This window comes from Simochromis diagramma, unplaced genomic scaffold, assembly GCF_900408965.1.
Source record: "Simochromis diagramma unplaced genomic scaffold, fSimDia1.1 OVJJ01000443.1, whole genome shotgun sequence".
Classification (NCBI taxonomy): domain Eukaryota; kingdom Metazoa; phylum Chordata; class Actinopteri; order Cichliformes; family Cichlidae; genus Simochromis; species Simochromis diagramma.
The window spans coordinates 41,104-63,583 of NW_024387268.1; the positions used below are offsets into that span (position 1 = coordinate 41,104).

General features: G+C 41.8%; 1 long non-coding RNA gene and 2 gene segments (V, D, J or C); 2 read left to right on the forward strand and 1 right to left on the reverse strand.

Moving 5' to 3' along the window:
* Window positions 1-4,021: 4,021 nt before the first annotated feature.
* On the reverse strand, window positions 4,022-7,012 carry LOC120715469. The gene is made up of 2 exons (XR_005691641.1): window positions 6,804-7,012; window positions 4,022-4,364 (listed from the first exon to the last, which is right to left on the reverse strand). It is a non-coding gene; the product is annotated as an uncharacterized LOC120715469 (long non-coding RNA).
* Window positions 7,013-11,060: 4,048 nt separating this feature from the next.
* LOC120715468 lies at window positions 11,061-11,943 on the forward strand (the record flags this gene model as incomplete). The annotated part of the segment is given in 2 exon segments: window positions 11,061-11,553; window positions 11,639-11,943. Coding segments are annotated over 2 exon segments (351 nt in total), but the record flags the coding sequence as incomplete, so codon positions are not given.
* Window positions 11,944-13,133: 1,190 nt separating this feature from the next.
* Window positions 13,134-21,012, forward strand: LOC120715453 (the record flags this gene model as incomplete). The annotated part of the segment is given in 4 exon segments: window positions 13,134-13,185; window positions 14,873-14,886; window positions 19,082-19,199; window positions 20,834-21,012. Coding segments are annotated over 4 exon segments (363 nt in total), but the record flags the coding sequence as incomplete, so codon positions are not given.
* Between the last annotated feature and the right edge of the window lie 1,468 nt (window positions 21,013-22,480).

A 22,480-nucleotide genomic window follows, 5' to 3' on the forward strand; every position in this document is an offset into this window, starting at 1 on the left:
TTCAGGGAGGAGCTGAGCTGTTACTGAACTATAGAAGAGAGAAAAACCTCCACATTCAACAGAGTTCAACACAAAACAAACTTTATGTTCCTCAACATGCTGTCATTACATCACTGTGTGTTTCCTCTGATTCTTCTCACTCTCACAGGTCTGCTCACCTACACAGGAAACTATGTTCAATTCAATCTTTATATGAATGTCGATTATCCACTGAAACTATTCAACATTTCTTCCTTCAGGTGTCACATGTGAAGACCTCACTCCAGTCAAAGATGAAGAGTCCAGTGTAGAAGGCAGCACAGTTACTCTGTCCTACAAATACACCACAGGTGCTAATTATTTCTTCTGGTATCGACAACATCCAGGAAAACCTCCAGAGTTCCTGATCTCTCACTCACCTTCAGGAGAAGTAGGAGAAGAAAAAATTCGTGGACTGAAGATTCATGTGGAGGGAAAAGAAATCAAGATGAGCATCTCCTCTGCTGCAGTGTCTGACTCTGCTGTGTACTACTGTGCTCTGCAGCCCACAGTGACAGGAAACAGCAAAACTCTGTACAAAAACCTTTGGAGCAAAGACAACAGAATACTCCACAACATCCACTAGAGGGAGCCACACACTGTTAAACCTCTGATTCTTGTGTCATTGGACTGATGACAAAGACAACAGAGAAATGAAGCAGTAAAGATCAGAGACAGAGACAGAGCTGCTGTGGAAGCTGTTGAAATCTCCCAATTCTTTGAATCTTTGGGCTGAAGGAAGGACAATACTCGGTGTATTTATGCTCAATCAACAATCATTTATTTCCATACAATTCAACACTTAAGAGCATAAGGACCATCATGATGGGGAGACATGCCTGAAGAGGGTCACAGCAAGTCTCAAAATGGTGATGGGTTGCTCAGCTTTTTATAGTCTCTAGTGGCCCCCATCTAGTCGTAAAAGCCAAAACATCACATTCTTTCTCTGTTACAGCGCCTAAGTTATGACCTCGGCAGTTGTTTTCTCTGCTTTCTGTAAGGTGGGGGTGTGGAATGTGGTCTGTCTATCTCCCCTGTCTTAGACACAGAGTCTCCTGCTTACAATCTTCTCTTCATGATTCAACAATTAAGCATGTAACACATTCACAGCAGATCAAGGATACAGAGTGATGCACACTTATCTAATAAACTAATATGTGAATATGTTCTTTTAACTCAAAAGTATAATGAGAACTAAACTACATACAGATCACACACTCTATATTAAAGGGTATAATATGATCTACAGCAGTATTCTAATTCAACTACTTTGATTACATATATAAGGTAACATATGATAACAGAATAATCTAATAAAGCACAAAACTGTTTGATTGGCTGAGCTATTACACTGGCCCCGCCCACTGAAGTTGAGCTCATCCAATGACATTATTTGTTGGTCATTGTGCTGCAGTGGAAGAACATTGTTCATGTGCTGTCTGTCTGGCTTTAATAACTCCAAAGACATGTTGCTGCACCTCTTTTTGCTTCTATCTCACATTATAGGTGAGTTTAAGAACAGGGATTAAAGTTTAGTTGAAGCTGCTGCATTAAGCAGATATACAGACTGCATTTCACTACTTTTCTTCTTTCTTTTTCCAGGACTAACAGCTGGAGACTCAATCACTCCTCAACAACCTGAAGTCACTAAAACAGAAGGAGAATCTGTCACACTCACATGTAGCTATGAGACAGATGCAGATGGTGTTGAGCTTCACTGGTACAAACATCATTCTGACCTTCAGGCTCCTCAGTTTATACTCTGGAAAGGAGCAAAAGGATACACGGGTGAATATATTCCTGATAAACGATATGGATCCCAAACAACAGATAAATCAACTACTCTGCGCATAACAGCCCTAACCCTGGCAGACACAGCTCTCTACTACTGTGCTCTAGAAACACAGTGATACAAAGTGTAGAAGAGGCTGTACAAAAACCTGAACACAGATATCTGACTACTCTTCAAAGAGGAGGGAAGTGTCGATTATATTCTACTTTTAATAACTTATTATTTCAAGTGAGAACCTGAATCACGTGGCCCAATGTTTGTTATTGCATATCTCTATTCTGAATGTGGCAAGTCATTCATAGGTGTTGTTAAAGTTTTGGCGATTTTCTTCTATAAAATTTAATTGACTCTTTACAGTGGCCTGCTGTGGTTAATAGTAACATATTCCAGTCATGAGTGATATCAAAAGTTTTCCTCCACTGTAGCATTTGGTATTCCCAATAATATAACATGATACCTTAATCAAAACACAGCTAATATAGCACAGTTTTCTTAATGCAAACATCAGTAACTCAAAATCAGCAACCACAGTGTTAAGTCTGCAGTTCATACTTATGTGAAGCTCCAGTCTCCTCCTCCAGTCTCTCTTATCCTCCTGCTCCTGCAAAAACAAAACAAAACAAAACAAAACGAAGCATCCACCCTTCTCTTGTCTGCTGGGTGAATTGTTTATTGGCATTTACTAATCCTAAAGTGGGTGCAGTCATTGTCTCAGTATCAAGTCAGTCAAAACTTTTAGTCGTCAGTCCATCACAGTCCAGTCACGTGCATTCATTCACACACATTCATACCAGATGTTGCTGATAATGGAGTCTCCCGCGCAACCTATTCGAGCCTCCATCACCAGCAAGATGACGTCATCATTTTAAAAGGAAACAATTCTTTGTTCTTTTGTTCTGGATTGACTCGCTGCAATCCTTCTAGACTCAGGACTTCTCATATGATCAGTGTCCCATATAAGTGAATTTCTCCCAAGCCAATTACAATCATGGAGAAACACTTTTCAACTGTTTTTGTAAGAATATTTCATAGCGCTTTAAATTTCAATCTTTCAGGCCTGGTTTAAAGAGCTGATTGTTAAATCATGAACTCACAAAATATCAACATATCACCACCGGTGGATCACACCTCTCAGATGTTTTTATCTCAGTGCACTGTAACAAAAACAAAACAGACATAACCAACAAAATACTACTAAAATAACACAAACTAGGGCCCGTTGCAGACATGTCCAAGCATAAAACTATCCCTCTCTCGCTTACGAGAAAGAACACAAGCCAAAGCTCACTGATAACATCAAGCTAGCGCTAAGCAAAGCCACAAAATCAACCAGAAATTCACAGGAACGTTTTGCTTCCTGCCGGGACAATATTGTGTGGGAATGAGAAGCTCAGGTGCCGTAACACCTTTTGTTCCTCCTTGAATTAAATCTCAATCACAGAAAATGCCGTACTCCAACCTAAACTTACACTATTAATTCATCATTTTCACTCTGTGCCACTGTTCCTCATCAGGGCTGTGTGGAGCACAGCAAAGAATTCAATCAAGGCCTTGAGCCATAAACAGACACCACGCACAGACATTATTTTCATAACCAAACCGTTTTAGACCTTATTCCTTAACTCTACATAAATGCCCTCTGAGTGACATATAACACATTCTAAGTAATCAATGGTAATCAATGGCTCCTCATAAAAATTATGCATTGGGATGTTTGTGTGCAGCATTTTGCATATCAGCATAAGCAAAGCATTCTTCATTGCATCAGCGTGTGTGTGTGTGTGTGTGTGTGTGTCATTTCTCACTCACTCAACGAGTGCACGTGTTCATGTGTGTATTTCACTTCATTCTGAATCTGTGTGTGTGTAGACGTGTGTGTGTGTTTCTCTTCATTCTGAGTCAGTGCATGTAGATGTGTGTGTGTGTGTGTGTGTGTGTGTTCATCACTTTCCTGTTCTGGCGTTCTGGGTAAACCACGGCCTGAAGCGTGCCCTGGGGTCCTGCCCTCCTCCTTTTCAGTTCGTTTGCGACCATTGCTGCTGCTGCTACTCGAAGTTCTGTCCGTCCTGGTTCTGACCCCAATTGGGGCAGTCCTTTCTCCAGTGTCCATGCTCACCGCAGGTGAAACCTGCATCTTCTTCTGTGTTTTTTGTCCATTCTGAGGTGCCTTCTGTCCTCAGTTACTCCTCCTGTCTCGGTCACGCCCTTTTTGCCGCCCGATCATCCGTGTTGGTCCATCACTGTCCTGCACAGTGTGAATGCAAAGTTATCAAGGTCAGCATTCTTTTGCTCGGCCTTACTTTTCCTTCGGGCTTGGCGGGCGTCTCGTCACAGCTCTGTCAGCTGAAGCTGTCTGAGAATTTTCCCCCGTGTAGTGAAACGGGCCTTAGGTTTAGTGCTCTCCGTCTCTGCTGGATGAGATCGCATTCCTGCAGCACTGTTGACTTTTTCAGGTTGTTGTTGTGGGTCCAGCTGTTGCAGCATTTGGTCAGGGTCACGTATGGGGGAGAGCAGGAGTCCAGTCAGCCTCGGCTTTCAGGGCCGGCAAAGCAGCCTGTAATTAAATATGTATAGAGAAAAACAAAAAACAAAAACAGACAAAAAACAAAAGCAAACGAACAGGAAAATGATGTTGTGTTGGCTGTATTACAACGAGAGGGGAGAAACACCGGGACCAGGCCCTGTGTCAGCCTTCTCTCCCCCTTTTTTTTTTTGTTTTTTCTCTCCCGATATAATCAACTGCTAACCCACCAAGTTGACAGGACAACATGCACCTTGCTAAAATTCTTAAGATCATGTTTAAAAGCCCAAAAAGAAATTTTCTTTCATTCAGTAATCACTTGTATCAATCAATCAGCAGAAAACATGTCACAATTTGAATCTTTTAACCCCTAAATTTGTCGTGTCTTCACTGGTTGGTCAGACCAGTGTCTTTTTCTTTGAAGTTAAATTGTTGTCCTGCAACCCAGAGAGTTTATTTGTCAGTAATGTATTTATCCTTTAACAACAGATGTATGTTAAGTTTCGCTGCTTTAGCCTTGCTGGAAAATCTTCACGTGTTCATGAGTGTAAGCTGTTTCTTCATTGCGTGTGTGTGGATTTGTAGGCAAGCAGGTTAATTTTATCTTTTTCTCAAACTAGGCGTTACCTTAAAAGGAGCCTTTCTCTCAGATTTCTCTGCTTGTGCGTGTTCTTGTTTCACCTTTTTGTTGTGATGCTCCGGACGCCTTCCCAACCTCCACAAGTCCGTTGGCCCCAATTTTATGTGTTAAAACTTCTCTTAATTTCTCCTCTAATTCTCTCCTCGCTGCTGTCTGTTTCACAGCTGCTGATTCTTACTGGGTGTGGTTCCCATTACTTATAATTTTGCTTCGGCCGCTGTGCTTGTGGGGGCAGTTGGTCCAGGTCCGCAGCTTCCTGTATTAACACACTAAGAGATTTATTTAATTTCATTTTCATCACTGTTAAACAGATAAGCAGGCAACACGCCTACCTTGACAGCGTAAACTGCACGCCAGTCTCCCAACACATTCCTCTCTCTACTCCTCCATAATTCTCCACTACACACCTCTTACTATCTCTCTTTTTTATTTATTTATTTATTTTTTTATTACACCACAGAGTAATACACCCAATTATGCCCGTCTATCTCTATGTGGCTCCAAATTCCCTCTTTATTTAATTTCACACTCGTCAGGGGACAGGCACACAACAATTTCAAACCACTGAAACGAGGAATTCAACCTTTTTTATTTCTTTACTAATCTAGACTCAACCTTTGTTCGCAAAATGTGTCTTGTTCTAGTCCAGAATAAATGTGAACCCGTGATTACACTGCGGTTCCAGTGTTATTCTGTAGCTAATGCGGGAGTCCTCAGTTCCCAAGTTGCCACCTTGGCATCCAGACGCCGCTGGGCCTGGCCGCGCGTCCACGACCAGGAGGGTCGCCACACCTTGAACAAAATTATTTCCACAGGTACACTAGGCATCAACCTTTGATCCTAAAATGTGTCTTTGCTCTAGTGTCCTCCTAATCAAACACATCAACCGTCACTGTCACTGTGTTCAGACTTCACACACAGAAACACACTCAGCGCGCGCCTCACACACAGCCAGAGCGCGCCTTACACACACAGCGCGTTTCACCATCAGTGAGACACACAGAGAGCGCCTCTCATCAGCAGAATTTTACACAGAAACCTCTGAGCTCAACTGTTAGATCTTCTTAAAGCACACTGCACCATAGACCAAAATACCCCTTTCTCTGCGCTTATGACCGCCACAACGGGGCAAAGTCGCATCATAAAAGTGATGCTTGCATCCCCGAAGTTATACCTGACATCATAAACCAGGTTTTGCTCTATGTACTTCTTGGCAAGTAAAATTTTACTTTGTTTTATGACCGCAGCCCTTGAGACTCGACTGACGCCACAAACCACCGTCAAACCTCTATCCAATGTACTAAAACTAGCACCAACCACTACTGCACTCCACGGCCGTACCACCGGAACACGGCCGTATCATAAACCAAACCTACGGACGTGTTTCGCTCTCGCGTTGCCAGCGTTCAACTGCACCGTGAGCCAGCATCTGCTTTTCCTTAAATCAACTTCTATTTCATAGCCGGCAAGAGCCAGGACGTAACCGACACCATAAACAACTTCAAAACCTCAACTTCAATGTACTGAACTAATGGCCGCGTCTTCAGAAGAAATTCTAACGTATTATTGCTACAGAAGCCAGTAATAGACAAAATTAAATGTGGAAGGTAAAGTGGCTGCAACTAGTCCAACGTAGTATGTTATTAGTATCTCGGTAGAAGCAGTTTATTTAACACACTGGAATTCAGCCTCAACTTATGTTGTTAGTATCTTGCGCCAAAAACCAGACACCGACAAATTTACTGTGAAAATACATGTGACTCAGCGAACAGATTAATTTGGAAAGCCCAATATGCACATTTGGTATTTGTAATACAACAGGCTGTGCTTACCTTTCTGTTTTAGGCCGGCCTTCTGTTCACCTTGCCCCACGATCTCACCAAAGGCCAAATCTGCACCTCCTCAGCACACCAAAGATCCGGGTCACACGGCACCAAGTTGTTGAAATCTCCCAATTCTTTGAATCTTTGGGCTGAAGGAAGGACAATACTCGGTGTATTTATGCTCAATCAACAATCATTTATTTCCATACAATTCAACACTTAAGAGCATAAGGACCATCATGATGGGGAGACATGCCTGAAGAGGGTCACAGCAAGTCTCAAAATGGTGACGGGTTGCTCAGCTTTTTATAGTCTCTAGTGGCCCCCATCTAGTCGTAAAAGCCAAAACATCACATTCTTTCTCTGTTACAGCGCCTAAGTTATGACCTCGGCAGTTGTTTCTCTGCTTTCTGTAAGGTGGGGGTGTGGAATGTGGTCTGTCTATCTCCCCTGTCTTAGACACAGAGTCTCCTGCTTACAATCTTCTCTTCATGATTCAACAATTAAGCATGTAACACATTCACAGCAGATCAAGGATACAGAGTGATGCACACTTATCTAATAAACTAATATGTGAATATGTTCTTTTAACTCAAAAGTATAATGAGAACTAAACTACATACAGATCACACACTCTATATTAAAGGGTATAATATGATCTACAGCAGTATTCTAATTCAACTACTTTGATTACATATATAAGGTAACATATGATAACAGAATAATCTAATAAAGCACAAAACTGTTTGATTGGCTGAGCTATTACACTGGCCCCGCCCACTGAAGTTGAGCTCATCCAATGACATTATTTGTTGGTCATTGTGCTGCAGTGGAAGAACATTGTTCATGTGCTGTCTGTCTGGCTTTAATAACTCCAAAGACATGTTGCTGCACCTCTTTTTGCTTCTATCTCACATTATAGGTGAGTTTAAGAACAGGGATTAAAGTTTAGTTGAAGCTGCTGCATTAAGCAGATATACAGACTGCATTTCACTACTTTTCTTCTTTCTTTTTCCAGGACTAACAGCTGGAGACTCAATCACTCCTCAACAAGCTGAAGTCACTAAAACAGAAGGAGAATCTGTCACACTCACATGTAGCTATGAGACAGATGCAGATGGTGTTGAGCTTCACTGGTACAGACATGATTCTGACCTTCAGGCTCCTCAGTTTATACTCTGGAAAGGAGCAAAAGGATACACGGGTGAATATATTCCTGATAAACGATATGGATCCCAAACAACAGATAAATCAACTACTCTGCGCATAACAGCCCTAACCCTGGCAGACACAGCTCTCTACTACTGTGCTCTAGAAACACAGTGATACAAAGTGTAGAAGAGGCTGTACAAAAACCTGAACACAGATATCTGACTACTCTTCAAAGAGGAGGGAAGTGGTATTCAAAGCACAGCTTCATATCAGATGGATTCTGCTAATTCCTGTTTTATCAGAGTCACTGTGGTTACAGCTGCTAATGAAACACTGTGGGAGGATTCACATGAGCAGCAAATCCACATCAGCCACAAACCAACTGCAGGAACGTTCAGACACAAACAAATTAGTGAATACAGTCAAACAGCAAAAGCTTCTGATAAACAAATATCTCACATTTATCATATTTTATAACTGACCATGAAAGTAAAACAGGAAACAGACTGGGCACAGAACTAAACCTAAGAACTAGAATTCAAAAACAGAACTCAGAATACAAGAAGTTATAGACAAAGGAGAAATCAAAGAATAACAACAACGTTTCAGTGTGTAACGTGGAGCTGAGCGGTGTGGGTCCGTTGCACCAATGGTGCACGATTAATTCCCAGACCACTGCTCCTTTCTCTGCTGCTTTTACCAACTCTGTCCTTTGTGATGCTAACAGTAATGAGGATCTTTCGGTTGATGAGCTCGCTCATCTGTTTAACTCAGCTTGCTCCTCTGTTCTCGATACCGTGGCTCCTCTAAGGACTAAACTGTTACGTCAACCCTGGTTGAACCAAACTACCTACCGTCTACCTACTACCGTCGCAATGAGAGAAAATGGAAAAAGGACAAACTTCAAAAAACTGTTAAAGCTGCCAAGTCTGCCTTCCTGACAGGTATAATAACAACAATCAGGCACAAGCCTCGAGTCCTTTTTAAGATCTTTAACTCTATGATTAACCCTGATGTCATGACTCATAGAGATGCTTCCCCTGCACTCTGTGATAACTTCCTACAGTATTTCACTGATAAAAGGCCAAGTTCCCGCTTCTCAGTTCCAAACTCCCTTTTATGTCTAAAATTTTGGAAAAAGTAGTTCTTAAGCAACTTCAGTCCTTCTTAGACGCTAACGATGTTGGTGAAAAGTTCCAGTCTGGTTTTAAACCTCGCCACAGCACAGAAACGGCTTTAGTAAGAGTTTTTAATGATTTACTTTTAACTGACGACTCAGGCTGCTCTGTGGTTTTGGTTTTACTTGATTTGACCTCTGCATTCGATACGGTTGATCACCACATTTTATTATGGAGGCTGGAGCATGTTGTTGGTCTCAAAGGCACAGTACTATCTTGGTTTAAATCATCTCTTTCAGAGAGGACTTGCTATGGGCCAGTACTTTTCTTCTTCTGCCCCTGTCCACTGTGGAGTGCAGGGGTCTGTTCTTGGTCCTACTTTGTTCTGCCTGTACATGCTGCCTTTGGGCTCTACTTTCAACAAATATAACATCTCCTTCCACTGCTATGCCGACCACATCCAAACTTACTTCCCCCTGAACTTGGATGTCTCTGACCCACTACAACCTTTGTTCAGCTGTCTTCATGATGTTAACGTTTGGCTATAACAAAACTTTCTCACTTTGAATGAAAATAAAACTGAAGTAATTGTCTCTGACAGTCATACCGCTCTGGGTCAGTGAACAGACACCCTTGGTCCTCTTGCCAGCTTCTCTCTCACACGGTAAGAAACCTTGGAGTGTTTTTGGATAGCTCTCTGAAATTGGAGAAGCCAGTGTCCTCAGTGGTAAAAACAAGCTTTTATCAGTTGTGTTTGATATCAAAGGCGAAGCCCTATATTCCTCTAAAAGTACTTGAAAAACTCATTCATGCATTTATCACCTGTAGACAGAACTACTGTAACTCTCTGTGTCTGGGCCTCCAACAATCCTCCCTCTACCGCTTGCAGGTACTTCAAAATGCTGCTGCATGCTTTCTAACAGGTACCAGAAAGTTTGATCATATCACCCCACTTCTGGCTAATTTGCACTGGCTCCCTGTCAAACACCGTATAGATTTTAAATTGTTTTGCTTACTTTTAAAATTGTAAACAGTTTGGCACCAGTTAGCTGACTGAACTCCTCCACCTGTACGACCCCAGGAGGGCACTAAGATCCTCTTGCCAGATGCTCTTAGAGCAACCTAGACCCCGGCTGAAGTCCAGAGGTGATCGGTCCTTTGCAATTGCAGCACCTACACTCTGGAATAGTCTCCCTGCTTCTGTTCGCACTTCTGAGTCTGTACTTCTTTTAAATCGCGTCTTCAAACTCCATTTTTTACTTTTTGATCAAATGAGTTTTAACTATCATCAGGCCTGTTTTATGTCACCTTTGATGTTTGCTGGTGTGTTTGTTTGTTAACTTTTAATCTCTTGCTGTTTTTTGCTGATTGTTAAGCACTTTGATCAACCCTGTTGATTGTAAATGTGCTATATAAATGAATAAACCTGAACAATAATGCACAAAACACTGGGTCAGTGAAGCAGGACCTTGACAATAATGTTCCTAATTTAGTGGTTAATGGTGCACAAATTGTAATCATAAAGAAAATAACCAGGTAAGTCAGAGTCAAACAGGCAGAGTTTCTTTTCCTTGTTTCATTCATGTTGCAGTGACAGCAATCAGCTGAAGTTTTTGTGGAAAACTCCTGCAGCTCCAGCAGGGACACCTGCAGGCAATGAATAACATCTATCTTAGATTGTACACATGTGGACACATACATCTGCACCTAAAGGTCAAAGGTCAAATGACTCTTGAGGATGCCAGTGTTCACATTCTGGGCAGAGAAGACAGATGGTTTGAAAGAGGAGGGAAAGAAGCATCTGTGTCCACTGTGAACGACCCCCTTTAAATAGAGGGCGGGGCTTATGGCGCCAACCGTCTGCTACCTACAGTGTAGTGTGAGATCCTTCCCAGACGCCTCACCCCCACTCACATCTTGTGTCAGGTGATCTCAATAGATCAGATGATAGGACGAGGTCTCAGAATGGTTTCACTGGAACCTCTGGTCGTGATGATTCCCACCTTGGCTCGCGATGACAAACATCATTAATCATGGATCAACGACCTTCTTAAAGGGCAACTCCCACTGAGCTTTAAGTCCCTGGGACTCTCCACCATTTGGATTTAGAACTGAAGAAGCTTCTTGGATGAGCTTTGAGACGTTTTCAGATAATATAATGAAGTCCAGCCGCCGTCCTTTCAAGCTCTTAAGACTACCACGACAAGGGTGACTGAGAACCTACAAACCTACATCCAAGACAAGATCTCCACTGAAAGCAGCAGAAAGACGTGCTGAGTGTGAAGCTGTCAGCAGGGGGAATAACACAGGGCTGTGAATGAGTCCTGTCACTGTGATCAGGCTCCTCCTTCTAATCCACCAACTTAGTGTTGATGAAGACTAAACAGAGAGATCACAGCTTCTTTATACTTGCTGTAGCTCACAGTTACTCTACACTGCAGATATGACGCCTCTGTTCATCTCAGTGCTGCTGGCTGCTATGTGCCTCGGTATGAACACAACTCTGTTTCTTTGATATCAACATTGACGTGATTCTTTAACAGCACACTGATACTGTTTGTTGGTGTTTTACAGAATGCAGAGCACAAAAAGACAACGTGCTGCAAGCAAAAGGAGAAGAGACTGCTGCTGCAGGAGGCACAGTAACACTTGGCTGTCAGTATAACAGCAGTACAACAAGTAATAATCTCTTCTGGTACAAACAGGATGGAAACAACAGCCCCAAATTCACGCTGATGCGCTATAGTGGGGATCAAGGAAACACAGCAGACGAGTTCAAGGAGAGATTTTCATCCACACTGGATTCCAGCATCAGATCAGTTCCTCTGAAGATCCAGAAGCTTCAGCTGTCTGACTCTGCTGTGTACTACTGTGCTCTGCAGCCCACAGTGACAGGAAACAGCAAAACTCTGTACAAAAACCTTTGGAGCAAAGACAACAGAATACTCCACAACATCCACTAGAGGGAGCCACACACTGTTAAACCTCTGATTCTTGTGTCATTGGACTGATGACAAAGACAACAGAGAAATGAAGCAGTAAAGATCAGAGACAGAGACAGAGCTGCTGTGGAAGCACAAAACTATTTGATTGGCTGCGCTATTAAACTGGCCCCGCCCACTGAACCTGAGCTCATCCAATGACATTATTTGTTGGTCATTGTGCTGCAGTGGAAGAACATTGTTCATGTGGATTAAACGTTAGTTGAAGCAGCTGCATTAAGCAGATATACAGACTGCATTTCACTACTGTTCTTCTTTCTTTTTCCAGGACTAACAGCTGGAGACTCAATCACTCCTCAACAAACTGAAGTCACTGAAACAGAAGGACGAAGAAGAAATACATAAAAACAGCCGCTATAATGTGATATTCATAGACTGCTTTACACAGTAGTTTTTAACAGACTTGCTCTCTGTGATCACTGAAAGTTTGCATTTTTTTTTTTTAATTCATTGGTCCTGCTCCACAACAAGTCACAAAAGCTTCTTTTACTGCGAGACAAAGACACTACAATACAGTATCAGAAAGAAAACTGAAAATCTGAGAGGAAGCGCCTGACAAAGGTTTGAAGGAAGAACTCCTTATTATCAGGAAGAGCCCTCCAAGAGAATCAGGCTAAGACAGGGGCAGTCATCTGCCTCTGCAGGTCGGGTGGGAAGCCTAGGAAGAGAAAAGACAAGCTGTGGCACTGAGACAACAAAATTTAATGACAGGCACCAGTGGCTACTACTTGGTTGTGCTTTGCTCTGTAGTCCAGTCATCCAACCTCCATGATGCACAATGTGGGGAAAAAACCGTGAGAGAGACAGAGATAGGAGTTTCTCAGCTGAAATTGAAGAAATGTTTAGATGTTAAGTAGAATCAGAGCCAGTGTAACACTGATGCTGATAAAAACTTTGTGACATGTGACATTTGTGGAAAAGTCTTTAAGAAAAAGTCCATCATGAAGAATCCACACAGATGAGAAACCATATCATTGTGAAACTTGTGGGAAACATTTTGGTAAAAATAGTAATTTCTTGACCCATATGAAAACTCACACAGGTGAAAAACCATATTCATGTAAAACATGTGGGAACTGTTTTACTATAAGGAGTTGGCCCACATCAGAATCCACGCAGGTGAGGAACACTGTAAAACTGTAAAACCTGCAGGAAAAGATTATCTGCCTCATCAGCACTTAAAAGGTATAAAGCAGTGCATACAGGGGAGAAACCATATTCCTGTAAAACATGTGGCAAAAGTTTGACTGAAAGTCTTGGTTTGTTATGAGAAGCCATGCTGGTGATAAACCGTACCACTGTAAAACCTACGGGAAAATGTTCACACACAGAAATCATTTAGTGGTCCACATGAAGATTCCCACAGGTCAGAGGTCATAGAGCTGAAATATTGGTTGGGAAAATAATGTGTGTAAAGCCAAGCTTAAAAAATAATTAATGCAGATTTAAAGTAGAGCTTCAGTGGGTTTCTTGAATGTCACACTGTGCAGGATCAGCCTGATTATATCTGTTTTTCGGCAGTGATGAAGCTTTCAAATTCTCTAATGAGACTTCTCCTGTTTGCCTTGCAGAAGTGTGTTTCAGCTCCTTAAGGAAACAAATTAACCAAAGAACTTTTTTTCTCTCTGACCTCCATTATTTTGTTCTGTGTCTTTAACTAATTGTTATTGAAAAATTGTGTATTCTTTAGGTCATATTCTGACCTTTGACTCAGTCTGCACCAGTTATTTGTGGCTTCAGAATTGTAACGTTGAAGTGTTGCAGTGTTGGTTCAGTCCATGTTTCTATGTATTTAATACTTGTTACCTGTTACAGTGGTGAGAGACAACAAAGCCCTCTAAGTATAAATGACATTTATAGTGACATCATGTCCTTCTCTTAAGCTGAAAGTGGAAAAGAAATAGAAGCAAACCAACAAAGATTGTATTCTCACAAAAACTATACATCAGTGGTCAAAGGTGAGAAATCGTACTGTTACGAGACACTGGAGAAAGATTTACTTGAACATTGTAGCGCACACAAAGCAGATGTGTTCTCTTGAAGCATGTGGGAAAGCTGTCAAATGCTGTTGGCTCTCACTGCCATACCGTAGCACTTCCTGTTCCCATTGCTGTTCTGTCTGCCCTCTGACGTTTTTTGCTTGAATACTTACAGTCTTTTAGCTCCAGAGCTCTACCTGTTTCATATTCAAAACTATGCATGCAATCAAAGCACATATTCTGCTTAGTCACCTGAAAATTGTGACTGTGTGGCAGCAATCTTCATCTCAGGCTTCTCAATCAACCAAAGATCCAGACAGTTTTCTTTCATTAGAAATGTTGAGTCTTGGTCCTGGGGTATAGAGTATGTGTGGGAAATGTGATTGTGTGTACAGTGTCCATTTCTGTTTGTCTCCTCGTTGGGTGAGTGCCAAGTATTTGCATATGTGTGCATGAGGGTAGGAATGCACGTTTGTGTCTGTGTGTGCCCGGGGCCTGGATCTCCTCCATGCCTGCTTCATACCCTGGAGGACGGGGCTGTGGCCCCCAAACACCCTCTAGCAGATCATTACACGGAGAAACCTTTTTAATACAAGTGCGCCCGTCCGGACAGGTGCGCACACAGGTGTACACACGGGTGTTCACAAACTACACCTTTCTTGGCTGCTACCTCAAAGCACATTGTGCGCTGTCGCGCTTGCATGCTGCACAACAATTTCAATATTTAGTATTTACTGTTACTTACATTTATTTAGGTTATCGCAGTGATGTTGTGTGTATTGTGTTGCTCTATTTTTGCTTGTTTTCCCTTTTTTATCTCTCAACAGGTGCCATGGTCCTGGTTTATTTTGACCCAGCGCTCTCAGTTTTCTTGTGTTTTTGTATTATTGTTAATTTCATTTGTTATTTTAAGGATTTATTCTATGGTTCCTAGGGTGTTCTGTTTATTTTTGTTTATTAGATTCCCCCCTTGTGTCTTGGCTCTTCCTCACGTTCCTCCATACTCTCTCTTCAGTCTGCATCTCTGTGTACTTCCTGTTTACCTTGACAGTCTGTCATCAGTGTACACAATGTCCCCTCTAAGCTGCGTGCATGCACAATCGCGTACAGAAGATCTGCGTGGCACACAAAAAAAAATCTAACCTGAATTGAAATTAAAATAAATATGTCAACAATTCATTCTGTTTTGCAGTGTGAGTCAGTAAGTGACCGGTGACTGGCTGTTCCAGCCAATCACGCGATTCACATTCGTATATACGCAGCTATTCAACGTCATTGACAGGCTATGACGGCGTCCTTATGTGCCGACACCGGTGTTTTAGCGAGCAAAGCAGCTGATGTGGAGTGAAGCCACGTTAATGACAACGTGTACAACCATTGGAGATGTGAGCAGGACAGACGGAACAACTGATGGGAAAAGTGTGGACTTTATACCAGTTTTTAAATTGTGTTGATCGGCCACGTAAAACCAGAGTTATGATAAAATATCTGCAATGTTTGTTTTTCTTCCTGAATACTGTCGTTGTTTATATTTACTGCGGGAAGAAACGGTAAAAACGCCGTTTTATAAGGAAAACGCTCGAAAGCCTGTGAGCAAAAACAACACCAATAAACCCCCCGCCCTTTCCTATTGGTGGAAAAATGTACCACGTCGACCAATAAAAAATGATATGGCAACATGGCATTTAGTTGTTTAGGGAGGGGGAAGTTTTAGGAGTGACGGCGTGTTTGAGATGTGAGAGATTTGCGACGTTTAGCACAAATCTTGTGTAGTTAGTGTGTAGTTAGTGTGTAGTGTAGTCAGTAGTTTTTTTGGTGTGTGTCAGAACAATGAGGCGACTGCTGAGTGTTACAGGTGTTACAGCAGTGATACATCTGCTGCTGTCAGGCCTGCAGGTATCAGGCTGTTGTTCTTCTTCATCTCATAGTGGACAGGAATTATTTTTTGGAGTGGCACAAATAATTTGTGTGGCATCAGATTTGATGCAGAACAGCTGATTGTTCTGTAAATAGTCTGAAAGTCTGGATGTTGTAGGGCTGTCCTGGTTGACACGCCTCTACAATGTTGCGTGGAGATCAGGGGCGGTACCTCTATTATCCTCTAATGGATATTACTAGGAGAGTTGCCTGTTAAATAAATGTCATAAAGGTTCACATGTTCTCTAGAAGGGGGCTCATATCACGTGAGGGTAGAACACCTTATATGGAACTATAAACACGAACTCGGGGGTTGCCTGTACTGCTGTCAGGGAGACGAAAAAGAACGGGTGGAAAAATAAGTTAATAAAATAAATGAATAAACAATGGTCAGAAACGTGATAAGTATGTTACAAAAGTACAAGTACCAGTGAGATTAAGTAAAGTCAGCTCTTGTGGGGGTAATTGTTCCAAATTTAGTAGAATTTGGCCTTTTGATACTGATATGTCAGTTTTTCCATCCTAAATATCTCTAAAGTGATACCAAACCAGTGATCCAGGGTAGGTTGAACTCGGCTTAACCATCTTTGTGTAATTGTTTTTTACTTGCCACCAAGAGTAATTGCACCAACTTAATCTCACTCCTACCGTCCAGAAAAGGGACCAGACCCATGTGTAGAACCTTCAAATCTAGAAGTATTTGAGTGTTAAAGACTGCGCTTAAGGAGGCCTGGACACCCGTCCAGAAATCCTTTCCTTTCATTTATTTATTTATAAAGCACATTTAATAGCAACAGAAAGTTGACCAAAGTGCTGCACAAAGTAGTAATGAAACAGTGGCAATGACATCACAATAGGTAAGGAAAGTAAAAGAAAATTGGTACCTCTCATTCAGTATAGAAAGCCAAAGAGAAAACATATGTTTTAAGATGAGTAACAGAGTAACAGTTGGGGCCTTTCTAATGTGGAGAGGTCGTTCCACATTTTCAGCGCTACAACCGCAAACGCCCGATCCCCTGTGTGAACCAGTCTAGACTTGCGTAAGGTAAGGAGCAAATGATCACTTGATCGAAGGGCTCTCCAAGGGCGTATAAAGCTGCAAAAGGTCAGACAGATAGTCTGGTGCCCGACCATTTAGCACTTTATAAGTCAAAAGTAAAATTTGAATTTAATTCTAAAACGCACTGGAAGCCAATGAAGGGAAGCAAGCACAAGAGTAATATGTTGGAGTCTCTTCACACGAGTCAAAAGGCAGGCTGCAGCTTTTTGTACAAGCCGTGCCAGACTGGACCGACTGACACTAACGTGTAGTGAATTACAGTGATCCAGTTGAGATAAGACGAACGCATGGATTGCTCGTTCCAGGTTTTTAAAGGATAAAATGATTGAATATGGCATCGAGTTCTGGAGACACAGAGACACTAAAAGAAAACTGATGATGATAAACTCTGGACTCATGTTTTAAAATCAGTTTTGCTTCACAGAAACTCAGGAGGTTGTGAGTAGAGCAGGTCCACAGTTTGATCAAAGTAATGTTTGATTCATTTTAGTATCACTGCATTTATAACTGTTGAATGATTGTGGCTGAGCTGGGTGCTTACTTAAAGTGTGTGCTGTAGAAAATAAAGGATCATTCCCAAGCAGTGAAGCAGCTTAAAAACGATCCAACAACTAAAACTGGTCCATTCAGGAAAGAGCTGCTGTTAAAAAAAGTGCTTCTGCTGATGTTCTTGTGGTCAGCAAGCTAACTAATGAAGCTCTGCAATGTGAAAGTGTTATTCACAAGCACACAAAAGCTGCTCTCTAAAACCTTCAACACCAAACAGTGTGAACTTTCCATTTAAATGAAGCAAGAAGAACTGTTTTTAAGGATGACTGGGACATAAAGTTTACCAGGACAGCAGATACAGCACTTATTTTTCACTGAACAATGAAGGAGGCAGCTTTCTTCTGGCAGTTCAGGAATAAACTGCAAGAAGTCTACACTGACCTTTCACCCTTCAGTAAAGGCTCAAACTTGTGTAGAACTATTGCACTTTTCTGAGGAGGAAGAGGAAGTGAGAGAAGTGAGACTCAAAGAGGAGACAGAGAGGGAGAGTCTGTCTCCCACTAGAGGGAGCCACACACTGTTAAACCTCTGATTCTTGTGTCATTGGACTGATGACAAAGACAACAGAGAAATGAAGCAGTAAAGATCAGAGACAGAGACAGAGCTGCTGTGGAAGCACAAAACTATTTGATTGGCTGAGCTATTAAACTGTCCCCGCCCACTGAAGTTGAGCTCATCCAATGACATTATTTGTTGGTCATTGTGCTGCAGTGGAAGAACATTGTTCATGTGCTGTCTGTCTGGCACTGTCTGACTGCTACAACTATCACAGCCGAACATAAACACAGGTTCAGATATGCTTTTTTCCCTGCTGTCAAATAATTGTGTAGTTATCAGTGAATTCACTGTCACTGATGATTCCAGGGAATCCTCTCCTCCCCAAACTTTACAGTCTGAACGGGAAACTTGTGCAGACACTGATGTGGAGAAGCCAGCCGTAAAAGTCACTGTCTGGATGTACTTGTACTTGTAACTGCACCTCTTTAGTTTCTTTTAACACCAGCAGATGTTTTGCTGTTCATAAAGACTCTAAACAGGTTTCTGTCTGGCTCCACCCACTGATGCTGAACTCAGCCAATGAGATGGTCTCTTCTCTGCAGAACTCCAGCCTGATGTTGAGGAGAAGGCTGTGCAGCAGAGAGGCTGCTTAGTCTTTTCATTCTGCTGAACTTTGTTCATCTGCTGTGTGACTTCAGCACCTGAAACATGTTCCTTTACCTGTTTGTACCTTTTCTCTCACTGCATAGGTGAGTGTTAGAACACAGAAAAGTCTCATTGTGACAATATTTGATCAGGAAATAAAACAACCAGAGGAGACACAGAGATTCAGGAGGAGCTGAGCTGCGGCCTGAAGAGCAGACGCGACAGAGAAACCTCCACATTCAACACAGGAAAGATTCCGTCCACATGTCTTTGTTGGGCTGTTATTGAAACTCTCTGTTAATCATCCTGATTCTAAACAGGTACATGTGAAAAAACTTCATCCCTATCTTATGTATAATATTTACAGATTTCTGTTTCTTTAGGTGTCAGCTGTCAACAACTCACTGCCAGCAAAGCTGAAGAGTCCAGTTTGGAAGGCAGCACAGCTACTCTGTCCTACAGATACTCCAGACAAGCAACTGGAAGTGATCAGTTCTACTGGTATCGACAATATCCTGGAAAACCACCAGAGTTCCTGACCTTTAACTTGGGAACACAAAACACAACAAATTCCAAACTTTCTGTCAGAATGGTCGATGACAGAAATGGTCTGAACCTTCAGATCTCCTCTGCTGGCAGTGTCTGACTCTGCTGTGTACTACTGTGCTGTGAGGCCCACAGTGACAGGAAACAGCAAAACTCTGTACAAAAACCTTTGGAGCAAAGACAACAGAATACTCCACAACATCCACTAGAGGGAGCCACACACTGTTAAACCTCTGTAGACTCTGAGAGAATGAGGCACAGCTGTGACAGCGAACTTCAGCAGCTACAATAACGTCACGAGTCTCCTCCTGAGTCTTGTAATCACAGTGTTCAGCTCAGGTGAAGCCTGTCATGCAGCAGCAGCAGCAGAGCTGGAAGAAACACAGCCGTGGGAACATTCCTGTTTCAAACCAAACACTCATCTTTTCTCCGTTGTGTTTGCTCACAGAATATTAAGAATATTTTAATAGATGATTTTATCTCTTGCAGATGATTCATTCAGCAGATTACAACTAGAAAACAGATTTTTACAGGAGGCTTTGATTAACCTGAAATTGCTCTTTGAGTATAAATGTGTGTGAAAGGGTGAACGAGGCTGTTGTATGAAGCACTCTGAGCGCTCAAGTAGAAAAGTGCTTTATGAGAAGCAGGAAGCTGAAGCTGATAAATGGAGCAAGTCTTGTTTTTCTTTATTTTACTGAAGCTCTTTATAAACCTTTTCCTTCTTAAGGCTTTTTTCTTTTGTATGAAAAATAAATTCCTCGCTAACACACACGTCTCAATGCCAGACTTAATAATTAACCTACTTTAAAAACATGCACATTACATTACATGAGCTAAAAGGTGGTGTCAAAGACATATCCACGTTCTGTCTGAACATATTAATACTCACAAAGATGAAAGTTTCCCAAGGCACGAGCATGTACATGAGCTTCCTCTTTTATTCCTGCTGAAACATTTGTTCACAACATTACCGGAGAAGATACGCCAAAGACAGGGTCATGGCCAAACGCTACTGTTGCTCAATGCATAACACAACAGAGATCATTTGTGACACACGTCTTCCTCTGATCAGATTTCAAAGCCAAAACATTTTAGAATAAATTTACTTACAATATTTATTAATTACACACTTATTTATTACCTTTATGTAACTAAATCATGTCCTGAACTAATTACTGTCTTTGAGCAACACAGCAAACACAGAGCAGAGAGGAGGAGCAGAGATTCAGGGAGGAGCTGAGCTGTTACTGAACTATAGAAGAGAGAAAAAACCTCCACATTCAACAGAGTTCAACACAAAACAAACTTTATGTTCCTCAACATGCTGTCATTACATCACTGTGTGTTTCCTCTGATTCTTCTCACTCTCACAGGTCTGCTCACCTACACAGGAAACTATGTTCAATTAAATGATTACTGTAAATTTTGTGTAACTGATTAATAACAGATATTCCTTTTTCTTCAGTTATCAGATGTGAAGAACTCACTCCAACCAAAGAAAAAGAATTTACTTTAGAAGCCAGCGCTGTTGCTCTGTCCTATAAATACTCCAAAGCTGCTGTTGGAACAGATTACTTCTTCTGGTATCGACAATATCCTGGAAAACCACCAGAGTTCCTGATCTCTCATTTTGGAACAGGAAACAGAATATCAGATCCAGTCCCTGGAATAACGTTTAAAGTGAGTGAAGACAAAACACTGATGACTCACTCTATCTCCTCTGCTGCAGTGTCTGACTCTGCTGTGTACTACTGTGCTGTGAGGCCCACAGTGACAGGAAACAGCAAAACTCTGTACAAAAACCTTTGGAGCAAAGACAACAGAATACTCCACAACATCCACTAGAGGGAGCCACACACTGTTAAACCTCTGATTCTTGTGTCATTGGACTGATGACAAAGACAACAGAGAAATGAAGCAGTAAAGATCAGAGACAGAGACAGAGCTGCTGTGGAAGCACAAAACTGTTTGATTGGCTGAGCTATTAAACTGGCCCCGCCCACTGAAGTTGAGCTCATCCAATGACATTATTTGTTGGTCATTGTGCTGCAGTGGAAGAACATTGTTCATGTGCTGTCTGTCTGGCTTTAATAACTCCAAAGACATGTTGCTGCACCTCTTTTTGCTTCTATCTCACATTATAGGTGAGTTTAAGAACAGGGATTAAAGTTTAGTTGAAGCTGCTGCATTAAGCAGATATACAGACTGCATTTCACTACTTTTCTTCTTTCTTTTTCCAGGACTAACAGCTGGAGACTCAATCACTCCTCAACAAGCTGAAGTCACTGAAACAGAAGGAGAATCTGTCACACTCACATGTAGCTATGAGACAAGTTATAGTGATCCTGTACTTCACTGGTACAGACATGATTCTGACCTTCAGGCTCCTCAGTTTATACTCTGGAAAGGAGCAAAAGACTACAATAGTTATGGATATATTCCCAATAATCGATATGGATCCCAAACAACAGATACATCAACTAATCTGACCATAGCAGCCCTAACCCTGGCAGACACAGCTCTCTACTACTGTGCTCTAGAAACACAGTGATACAAAGTGTAGAAGAGGCTGTACAAAAACCTGAACACAGATATCTGACTACTCTTCAAAGAGGAGGGAAGTGGTATTCAAAGCACAGCTTCATATCAGATGGATTCTGCTAATTCCTGTTTTATCAGAGTCACTGTGGTTACAGCTGCTAATGAAACACTGTGGGAGGATTCACATGAGCAGCAAATCCACATCAACCACAAACCAACTGCAGGAACGTTCAGACACAAAGACATTAGTGAATACAGTCAAACAGCAAAAGCTTCTGATAAACAAATATCTCACATTTAGCACATTTTATAACTGACCATGAAAGTAAAACAGGAAACAGACTGGGCACAGAACTAAACCTCAGAACTAGAATTCAAAAACAGAACTCAGAATACAAGAAGTTATAGACAAAGGAGAAATCAAAGAATAACAACAACGTTTCAGTGTGTAATGTGGAGCTGAGCGGTGTGGGTCCGTTGCACCAATGGTGCACGATTAATTCCCAGACCACTGCTCCTTTCTCTGCTGCTTTTACCAACTCTGTCCTTTGTGATGCTAACAGTAATGAGGATCTTTCGGTTGATGAGCTCAGTCATCTGTTTAACTCAGCTTGCTCCTCTGTTCTTGATACCGTGGCTCCTCTAAGGACTAAACTGTTACATCAACCCTGGTTGA